General features: G+C 29.2%; 1 protein-coding gene across 2 annotated transcripts; it reads left to right on the top strand.

Moving 5' to 3' along the window:
• Positions 1 to 1991: 1991 nt before the first annotated feature.
• Positions 1992 to 11558, top strand: LOC111037965 (cytochrome b5-related protein-like). 2 transcript variants are annotated; one of them, XM_022320852.1, is made up of 6 exons: positions 1992 to 2105; positions 6565 to 6778; positions 7840 to 8237; positions 8841 to 9029; positions 9116 to 9319; positions 10402 to 11558. In XM_022320852.1, the coding sequence occupies exons 2-6, from the start codon at positions 6575 to 6577 to the stop codon at positions 10721 to 10723; spliced, it is 1317 nt and encodes a 438-aa protein (XP_022176544.1). In that variant the 5' UTR covers positions 1992 to 2105; positions 6565 to 6574; the 3' UTR covers positions 10724 to 11558. The 2 variants fall into 2 exon arrangements, with proteins under 2 accessions (XP_022176544.1, XP_022176545.1); XM_022320853.1 differs by lacking the exon at positions 1992 to 2105 and adding an exon at positions 4168 to 4350.
• The last annotated feature ends 724 nt before the right edge of the window (positions 11559 to 12282 follow it).

Here is a 12282-nt window from a genome sequence, read left to right as displayed (position 1 = left end):
TTAACAAATTAATAGTCATGACTAAATACTGGATTTAATTGATATAGCAACTTTTTTGCAGTTAAGATAAACCAAATCTTATCAAATGTAAAGACGTAAAGTCGATATATACTTTATGTATTATGCCTATTTAATTTTATACAGCAATTTTTTGCAATTTTTACAATTTTGTGTGTTTAAATGAACAAAATATTTAATTCAGCTAAATTTATTGTATAAAAACGCTATTATGTCATACCAAGTTTTAGTTGTGATGAGTAGATAATCTGTAGTTGTACCATAAAGAATTATTATCAATATGTATACATCATTTTATTATTGTAGGTAGGTACCTATTATTCGATATGGATAATTTTAGTTTAAGTACCTACTAGAATGTTCGCTATAAAAGCCGGTTGTCGGAGCCACCTGTACGTCTGTCATATGCCGGGCAAACCTTTACCTCATGAACCTATTATTACAAGGTGGGGAACCTGATTAAATGCTGCACTTTTCTATGCAAATAATTTCGAAAAATTTCAAAATGTGATTTAGCATTCATAAAACTACACTTATCCGAGTTATCCATTAATCTTACAAACTTGGAAGCATCGAATAGTGAACTACTTGAAAGTATGAATATGATTAAAAAAATTGAAGATATTTCAACAAATATTCCTGATCCAGATGGTAAAAAAATTAAAGACAAATATTTGTATGTAAATGAAAAAAATGAAGGCTATAAAACTGTTAAATCTTTTTACGAAGTCATATTAGGTAAAAAAGATGTTAATATAGATATAACACTTACCTTATTGAATTATTTTAAATAAATTACCAATAACTAGTGTAGACGTAAGACGTAGTTTTTCTTTGTACAAACATTAAGTAATTGAAGATTTAATTTTAATGAACTTAATTTGGAAAGTATCTAATTATCAATTTTAATTCAAAAAGTTTATTTATCTAATTTTTTTAGATAACTTGAATTTTGATAGTACAATTTATTATGCAATTCTTACGTAATTTTTAGTGCAATTATACAATTTTAAGATGCAAGTTTTGTATGTTTTCAATGCTGCAATTAAGTCCGGTTTTTAGTTATGACTAAAAGTGTTTTAATTTTTTTTTCGGTCGGTAAGTATTACATAATTTTAAAACGGATAATTCATGGTGTTTCACTATAATAATAATAGAACTTGGGGATGCTAAAGAGTAAAGACCCTTTTGCACCTAGTTGCGCCAATGATCTAGAGTGAATTAACCACGAACAATTAATTTATATTTTATAATAGTTTGTTGAATGTTCTGTTGAGGCTGTCGGTGGTGGTACGAAATGCTGGGTTTGTTTTGGTAAACCTAATCAAAATTGATCGGTCGAGTGATTTTACGGACTTGAATATACTAGCTGGTTAATCTGTAAACAAATATAGGCATATAGCTTATTGTAACTATAGTATGCGCTAAAATCGGTAGTTCGAATTAATTTGCCGTACAAAAGCTGCTACTGATAATTTAATTATATTACGTTATAGATCAAACTTTACATGGAAGAATGCTACTAAAAAAACTTGTTGAATTATATAACAGATAAGTATCTCGACTCACAATTGTTCTTATGAATAATGGAACTTTTTTTATTATTTTGATTCGAATCCCTATTACGTAAATATTTATATTAAATGAAACTCGTTTTTAATACAATTATTATTGGTCCACTCGTCCACTTTTGCATGCTTAAGCGAATCAAATGAATGTCCAATGAACGTAACCTACGTACCTATATTCAGTTTGAATCTTTTTTTTATTTGATGTTTACTTCTTAGCTAAGAAATAAAAATAAAGTAAGTTATAAATACATTAACCAACATTGTTTTGTTATTTTATACATATCTATAGAGAAAAAGCGAGCGTTATGTTATTGACCTTGGGTGTTCAAACGGTCTAGTACCGGTTGACTTGAAAACCAATGTTTTATTCATGGTCATCTGAATTTCATAAAAATTACAATGCACCGAATATGCCAGTTAGTTTTCGTTCTCCGTCGTAATAATAAGTATTTTTTTTCATATTTTCAGCCGCCGATGATCTTTATGAATTTATAGATTTATGGAATTTATTTTGAAGTAAGTCAACTATTATATGAATAAACTTAATTTTTTTCTACTTGGTTACCTATTTAATATGATTTAGATGTAATCGTATGTATACACCATGCTATTTAAATAAGTACACCAAATTGCACACATAGATACATTTATTCTGTTCAACTATGATATACATAATTTATAGTTATGTATTTAAGACATCTACAACAGACATTTATTTGTGCCTATTTAATATTGTTTATAGTGATATGTGGGCATAAAATATCGGCATACTGTCACACGTAATTAGATTAAACCACCATTTTGCAATCATCTACAAATTGAACTCTGGTTAGTCTTCGTGTAATTCAAACACCTCGAACGTTGTAATACAGAGTTTTTTTTAATCTTTTCAAACCTTCGAAATACGTATCTAATATTTTGAATTTCCGTGAGTACAGTAGTATACATTACAGATTATTTAGGTATGACGAATTAATAGGTACATCTTCCTTTAATGTCAATGTGTACAAAAAGTCAAGAACCGTAGATCATAATAAAACTAATCAAAAATGTTTGATACATTTAATCGTTTCCGAACAATGAGGTCGTGAGGAGGTACCAAACCTCAATTATTTTTTATTATACCTAAGTATATTACAGTATTATTAATATAAATGTATAATATTTCTTACAAATCTATGTATATTTTATATTGTCACATTATAATACATTGACTTGACATTTTAAGTTAGCGTTTATCCATTATTAGTTTTTGGTTAAAAATATAAATAATAATGTATATGTACCTCAAAGTTTTCTGTCTGAATGCTTTAACAATATCAAAATACATATAATAATGACTAATGGCATACGACCGAAAAGGTTTTTGTCTTCAGCATCTTCTCTTTTTCGACGTTTATTTTATACAGGTACATACCTATAAGATATATATGGTCTTATATAATGTCCTCACTGAAATTTAATATTCATAGAACTTAAATATTTGGATATTTTATTACTTAAAAAAAAAAAAATATTTTTAGTTAAACTTATCCTGATCGGCTGTTCAACCAAATTGCAATTACCTTCTCAAATTAGATTTCAATAATGTGACATTCTAAATATTTTAGTAAAAAAGAGAGAATAAAATAATTTATTGCCATGTACAAATAATAATCAAAGAATTCAAATTGATAAATTTATATTTTATATTCTATGTAGGTGTATAATTGAATATGTATGTTAAAATATTACGTTGTCATACGTATTTTTATTTATTTACGTCATTACGATGTACATCATCCGTCTTATTTCAGCTATCTTATATAAATTAACGTTCGAGGTAATGACAATACTCTTATTTATTTTTAAAACAACGACATGATATTTTAGGTAGGTACCTACCTAATATGTTTGCCCAAAATGTATGTTAAAATTATTGATGTTCAAAACGCGTAATTTGTCGATAGTTTTGTCTGTTCAGTAACGATTATATGTTGATGAAAAGCCTGACAAAACAATATTTATAATAAACCTTCGATTATATTATACACAGACGTCGCATCATATAATATGTATACAGCATCCCTCGTCGGTTTCCTGATTATTCGTGTTTGGTAAGCTATCAAGAAGCTCAACAATTGACAATGTGCTAACTCACCATGGACTAGAATTATGTAAATGAGTGAATGAAACTTGAATTTCGATATAATTGGTAGGTAGGTACCTGTCGATGTTTATACTTTTTTTTTAGCATCCTTGTCCCAAATTACAAGGTTAGATAGCTGGACTTCGGAAGTAACAGGTAGGTAGGCTATATAGTAGGTACAGACTACAGACACAACTGTAGGCTGTATGGGAATATAACTGGTTATATTATTATTATAATCCGATTTGTCGTTATGTTTATATTTATAACCCAATGATATATCACAATATGTGTATAATATACCTCTATATCTATAGGTAGGTAGGTATATAAAATCAGGTATCATAGGTTCTACTTTCAAGTAAGTTGATTAGAGTTCATTACTACCTACCTATATTGATTAGGTGATAATATTATGATTATTAACTACGTACATCAACTATCAACAGTAGTTGAATATCACTGATCACTACCTAATCATCAATTTTAATCATATATTTTACAATGTAATATATTAATAATATGTTTCGTAAATCTCGTTTTTTCAACTGCTCCATTCTGTTAATTACGTTTTACATAGTTCTGCATTGTTCTATAGTTGTTGGTAAAAACAAGACAGCCGGCAGGTTGTAGGTACGTATAGAACTATAATAATACATATAGATATTACTAGAATCTATATTATGTAGGTAACTAATAACTAAACCTACCAGTATAATACATTTTTTTTTGTATCTAAGCTACTCGTGTAATTTGTGTATGAATAAAAAATACAGTAGGTACTCGTCAGTCGTCATCAATATTTTATGTTAATTATAAATGTATAATTTAGGTAGGTATATAGGTAACTAATCAAATTTAAACAGTAGGTAAAAGTTGCACACTATATGTGTATCCATCTAATTATTAGAGCATGTTAACTTACAAGTTATTTGCTAACTACAGATAAGGCGCAATGGGCGAGTCTAAAATTATGTATATCTACCTACCTAAATATGACCAATAGGTAATTAATGCGTTATTATTTATTATGTTGCTAAACCGAATGAAATATGTTCAAATTGACACTGTTTTATCTGAACAATTATTAGTTTATATTATATACCTACTCGAGCAATATAAAGTACAGGCAACTGTTGATTCGTGGAAAAACTACGGGGAAAAAAGTCCACTGAAAAGAACCCATCAAATTTTTATTTTTTTTCTTAATACTTTATTACTGCTTCAACAATGAAGTCATTAGCCGGGAGAAAAGCAGTTTACAGCAGTATACATAATTTATAACAAGTTTTATCCTTATTAGCTAAGTACATTGTAATGTACATAATTATTAAGATTAATGTACTTATTATTATAATATAAAACCAAAAAATTTCTCCCTGTAGAAAAACCAGGGGTTTTGATGTTAGATTTTAATATATTAGTTTATATTACATTAAACCTGGTTTAAAACCAATCAAGTTTGGTCTGTAAATGTAACTTTAGTAAATTTTTTTTTAATTTCTGCAACAAGCAACTAATGGATAATCGTTTAACCATTACTATGCAGGCAGAATAAGATAGGTAGGTACAAATAATTCAAATTAATTAAACTGTTTTTTAATAAAACAAGTCAATAGACAATAGGTTTGCCAACATTTTCATCAATGTCGAGTGTCTAATACAATTCAATTTTCAGGAAAACACATATTATGTCATAGGCACTAGATTTTTTACGCGGTCTCTTTTACCGATTACCATAAAATAGTGAAATTCATAACATTACCTATATACGGCTATAATATATATTATAAAATGTTGAACGAACCATTTGTTGAGTTCCTATTTAATTGGTTAAATGTCAATGAAAAACAATATAATATTAAATACGACGATTACGTATAATATCTAGTGGAGTGTAAGTGAGCAAAAAAATAACGTTAGTTGTCGGTAACCACGGTAACAAGGTCACGACTGTCAGATGAACACGATGTGGTAGATTAAGAGATAATAATCTGTACGACTGTATACGTAGTTAATCTTTGTTAAATTAGTCGTTATGGAAATAAGGTTTTAATAGCGTAATCATTTTAAGTATAAGTAGGTAATTGTACGATAGTTCACTACATTGGAGTATAGTTATGTGGGGGGTGGGGGGAGGGAGGTGGGATGATGGGGATAGATCTCCCTCAGAGCTTTTAGATTCTGAGTGGAGCAATTAATTCATTATATTACAATTTCGTTTTTTTTATATTATTATTTTGTGTACTGCGCATACAGATTTTACTACTTTTTATACAATTTTCTAATTTGAGAATGGTTTCTGATAATATTTAGATTGTACTTTTACTGTATTATAAATGACTACCAGTAAAATAAATTACCTACTTTAATATCAATAATAACATAAAATATAATTAGTATTTACTATAATGTACTATGCACAGCTAGAGTGGTATTCACTTTCCCATCTATTTTTTAAGGTATAACATTGAAATATACCAACCGTAGGTATATGTTAGCTGTATATAAAAACATAACCTTTGACCTGAAGAAGTAAAATTATAATTTTATTGATAAACAATCTAAATCAAGGTTTTTCCAAATAACTTCTTAAATATAATTATACAATGTGAATTTTTTTAAACCCCCTCTTATTGCTAGAGCATTCGAGAAATCAATATTTCAAATTTCAAGGTATAAAAAAAAACATCGAGCTATAAGGCATTTCGTAAGGATTTTTTATGTGTTTTTTTCGTAGGTACCAAACTTTTATAAACATAATTTTTATACCCATTGGCTAAGATTGAAATTGAACAGTGCATTGTATTATTATTAAACACTTTATGTCATTAATATTTTAAACAGTTCTTAAATTATGGCTCCGAGAACTAGTAGTTGGCCCGTATGGAGCGGTATATCGAGCACGGACAAAAATATAAAATCGGCCGACGATTGGATTGAGGCACGCCGAAAGGAAGACGGTGCAGACGAGTTGTGGAGAATTCACGATGGATTGTATAATCTTGAACAATGGATACACAAGCACCCAGGAGGACCACAGTGGTTGGAAATTACAAAAGTATGTACCTACTTAACTCACCTACTACTTAAAAATATATATTTCAAATTTTCAACCATAATAATATTAATGAACACAATACCAGATTGCATAAAATAATAGGAATAAATAATAATAAATACATCAAGAGTACGTAATATCACTAATAAGATAGGCACTTTCAAATTTAATAAATTTGAAACACGTTACCTTCATTAGAGACTAGAGTACATGTCAGTGACGTAGCCAGGGGGGGAGGCTGAGGGGGCTGCAGCCCCCCGAAATGTTAATAAAATTTAAAATTTAAAAATTATTTTAATGGTCTATGGTATTCGATCAAAAACTAAACAACCACTGTGTAAAAAATTGATCAGCCCCCCCTCCCCCCAAAAAAAAATCCTGGCTACGCCACTGGTATATGTATAGTATTTCCTTAAGCCTACGTATATCATTTTTTTAATACTTTTTACTATCAAAACAGGCACCATTCATTGACATTGTTATGTTAGGTAAACAACATATGTTATGGTCTAAGCGAATTCATGACGGATAATATTATTTGTCGAACAACATAGTTTTTGCTTTTAAAAATATTTGACGGTTAAATAAAATACAAATAATTAGATTATCACTATTATCTTACCACAAAATATATTTATCACATATTAAAAATGTGTTTATCAGTAAAATATATTTAATTATTACAGTTATAGTATACCAGTAAGTAGGTAAATATATTGTTTGACATTAAAATATTATTGTTAAATATTATCAAACATTCAAACACATCCACACTATTTTGTATTACTGTCTGAGACGATTTACCGTTTGATTTTCGTATTCGATTCGGCATTACAATACCCGAATAAAAGACAATAATAATAATATTATTCCTCGGAAAACAAAACGAAATCCCGAACAATAATTCGCTGTAAAACGTTACCAAAACGAAGGTTTTGTTGACAGGCAACAACAACTATACTTGATAGAAATATAGAATTCATACTCGTAAGGTGTAACGACCGTGTAAAATATATCGGCGGAATAATTTAAACCTCGGTCGTCTGTAACACGATGTCTAGGGCACTGATATCACTGAATTATTCGAGTCGTACCACGTGAACGGCAAAGCTGCGACGGCGGTGATGCACAAATTCTACGTGCGGCAGGCAGAGTCGCCCAGGAAATCGCCTTTCACGTTCAAGCCGGACGGATTTTACAACGTGTTGAAGTCCAGGGTCTCAAAAAAGTTGTCTTACGTGGACGGCGACAATTATCGCATAAAGTCCATGCTGGTCGTCGACACGTATTACCTGCTCGCGCTGGCCCTGTGCGTCGGAGTGGCTCAGACGGAAAACTTTTTCCTGGCGCTGTTGGCCGGCACCGTTTTGGCGCTCGGCACCGTCGCTAGTCACAATTTCACGCACCTCAAGGACAACTGGAGGATGTATTACGTGCAATTGGTATTATTATCCGTGCGGTGAGTTGTCGTTGTCGAACAATTATTTATTATTATATGTGAACTATTATTGGCGCACCGTCGTCATAATGTTATTTGGAATGCACGTTTCGTAGTACAGCCCGAGCCCGGGCATCGACGGGTTAAAAAGTCAAAGTCTAGTTGATTTTAACTTTTTTAAATTTAATTTTCACTAACTTATAATTGTCGACTCAACTGATTTGTATTGAAATAAACTTAATAAATAACGAGTTACATTGAATCAAATCCAATTTCGTTTATTTATAAATAATTAAATAATAAATAAGATAAAATTATTTTTTATGATTTATATTGCATTTACTTTTTATTGTTGTAAACCATATAACTAGCTATATTTATATATATATATATATATGTATACAAAATAACTTAACTTAAGTTAATAAGTTAATTATAAGCTTTCTAATAACTTATAACTTAACCGGGTTTAAAAAAAATTAGGATAACTATTAACTTTAAACTTTTTAAAATGTTTTCCATCAACTTAACTCAACTCAGTTAAAAATTATCATTGACTTGCCCTGGCTCAGCTTGACAATTTTTAGCGTTTTGTGATGTCTTTTTTTTTGTTTTTATTTTTAGCGAATGGAGAATATCGCACGTACTCAGCCATCATATATACACAAACACTGTACAAGACTTAGAGATGTCACTGTTGTATCCATTCATCCATTGGTTTCCGACTGCAGACAAACCGTTTACCGTTCGATTATTCCCATATCTCACACCCGTCATATACCCTTTTATTATTCCTGGCCAATTGGTCATTAGGTACCTATCTTTTGTCGTATACAAATAATCCAATATTGTACTATTACAAATTAATCATCATTGTGCGTACATAAACATTGTTTTAGAACTTTCAAGTGTAATAACGACAAAGCCGATCTACTCATGTTTGTTATACCTGCAATATTGATGTTATGTGGACAAATGACCATAAGTTCTGTAATGATTGCGTGGCTTGTCGTAGTTCTGACAAGCAGTTTTATGTTTACGTTCATTGGGTTCAGTGCTTCTCATCATTTTCCGGACAACTTTCACGACGGAGACTACGTCAAGTAAAAAAAAAAAAACATAGTTACATTTATAATTAAAATTGTTAGATACATTTCTTCCCACTAGATATCAATTTCGTAGGTATTGTATAAGGACTTGCTATAAGGATTGTGTATTAATATTTTACTAGGTACTAAAACTTAAATAAATAGTATAATATCAAAATATTGCGAATAAGCTTAAACAATTTTAACCATGCCATCTCGAAATGGTTACTCGTGGTATAGGTATTCAATTACAGATAAATTATTATGAGTTATTATACGTTTTGTAGTTAAAATAGGTAGGTACTTTAAATTCGACTTCAGAGTTAATTCTTTAAAAATAACTTAAATTATTGAGGTACACCATGACTCACGAGTCTTGATTTTTGAATATTATATTGCACCCACAATAAGCATTAAACATTTTTTTATATTTTTGTTATTTGTATTGCAATGTAATGCACGGTCATTATTATTGCAGGCCAATGGTCGTTACATTGCATAATTTATGCAAATTATTCTTTTAGGAGTTATCATGTTTGTTGGTAATATTAGGTTGTTTGAACTCTGGAGTGTCCTTATAGTGTTCTTAAAAATACCTTCAAAATGTGTCAACTTATCAATAGTTCTATTTAAATACGTCTCAGTATTATTTAATAGGTGTTTTTAGATTTAACAGCGTATTATTATATTATTATACATTTAACCGAGTTTAAGTCTTGTGTTAATAAGCTGCGTACAACTAATAATATTTTGTAATATTTAGAGGATGCCAAGAGACTAGAGTACAATAAATATTACAAGGACTATATTATTTTATACGATTATCGAAGTTCTTCGTTAATCGTTCCCGCTATTAATAAAAACACCACGTCCAAAATAAAAAATAAAATCATAATAGCCTTGGTTTTTTTTTTTTGGTCATTGCACGAATGTAATTTCGTAATTTATTTTATTTCTTGGTACCTAATTATAGTGTTTTGTCAGGTTTATCGAGGTTCGCTCAAAAGTTAAATTAATAATAACATAGTACCATTTTTCCAAGGAACTTTTATTTTGTTCGAATACCAATACTGCAATACTGTTTTATTTTTTTCTAGTGATGAATACATTGATTGGGGAATACATCAAATGATAACCAGTGCAGAACGAAACGAGCCGATCAATAATATATTTATAACGATTGCGACATTTGGTGACCATACATTACACCATTTGTTCCCAGCTTTAGATCACAGTTTAATACCACTGTTGAAAGACACATTCGAAGATACGTGTAAAGAATTTGGTTTGGACCTAACACCGAAATCATGTGCAACGATCATGCACGGACAGTTTAAACAATTATCTCGCGTTACTCCTAATAATCCGAAGAAGAATAATATTATCGGAGCTGACATAAAACTAGACAATAACATCTAAATATTATTCAAGAAAATTTGAACGAATATACAATATACATAACGTATGACGTGTAAGGAGGAAAATAACATAAATAAGATCCGGGACACAGAGATACTGCCATTGGGCGGTAATATAATTGTTATAATAGCCTATTTATGGCTAACAGTGTTCTCGGCTGAATAGTTATTTTACTATTTAAAATCATTATTTATTATACATTTTTATCATGTGATATTATAATAGGATATTATTACGATCTTGTCTATTAAGATGGTAACTAATTGCTAACCAGGCAATATATTTTTGTATTTTGCTTTTTTTTTTTTAGTGTTTTATATACCAACTATTTAGTATAAATTTACTATAATATACTTTGTGATAATTTGCTTCCAATTTTTAAAAAAGTATTGGTTTTTCAATGCTATATCCATGTTACTTATTAGAAAATATAAACTACTGTTTGAGTGAGAGTGTTTGGATATGCTATAAGTATGTACTTACCTAGATACACTATTACTATTAGCATTACACTTTTTACTGTTACTTAAACATTTTTTTATAAGCATGTTAAGTTTGTCTTGGAAACATTATGCATATTGCATATATTGTGGCTTTATATTTCAGTCGTAGGTAAACTACTTATGTAAAAAAATAATTATTAATTTGTTCAAACGAATACATTTAATAACAATCTACTTATCATAATATATTATTATTGTATAAATGTTTATTTGTAATAAATATAATTGTGTACGATGCCAATAATCATAACGATTGTCAATGGTCATACGAAAATATAAAATATGACACATATTTGAATTGATCAAAAATCAAACATGGAATGTTCATTAGCTTTGTGAATTTATATGCATTTGTTATTAGCCACTGTATTATGTTACATTTCTATAGCACTTATTATTCACTATGCATTTGTATTATAATTTATATGTCAAACTCTAAATATCACAAGGAGGGAAAAAAAATTAATTCAAAATAGAATAAGTACTAATTAGGTGTCTGGACCATGAAGGTTAGATTAATAATTTAGCCTTCGTGGTACTAACTACTAAAGTACTAATTGTATATAGTATAGTACACAGCATTATACCTACAATTTAACGATTTATGATTATCGTATAAAAATGTGTACCAACTCAACTACGAAGTACGACGTGAGAGGATTTGGCTGACCTAGTTCGTACGTTGTATAATCATCGCAGTGAATTGTCCTTCAATTAGTTACTTATGATTATATATTTATGGCGTATATTACCTATTTTATAACTTATATAAGATGTAATGTGTGTGCCATAACAAAATATATATTTGATTTTTATGAGTAACATAGCCCGTGAACTATAAGATTCTAGGACCAATTTCCCACCAAACATTTCTTATCAATAAGTAAATTTTTCTAAGATGGAAATTTCCCACCTATATTTTTTTTAATGGCATTATAATATGTTATAAAATATAAATATAATTATTTTTCAGATATTTTTAAAAACTTATATTTTTTGAATATTAATTAATCATAATATTGAAACTATACCAAGTAAGTAGTATGATAAACACAA

Source organism: Myzus persicae, unplaced genomic scaffold (assembly GCF_001856785.1).
Source record: "Myzus persicae strain clone G006 unplaced genomic scaffold, MPER_G0061.0, whole genome shotgun sequence".
Lineage (NCBI taxonomy): Eukaryota > Metazoa > Arthropoda > Insecta > Hemiptera > Aphididae > Myzus > Myzus persicae.
Note: the sequence above shows the minus strand (reverse complement) of the source record. Positions and strands in the feature narration are given on the sequence as shown.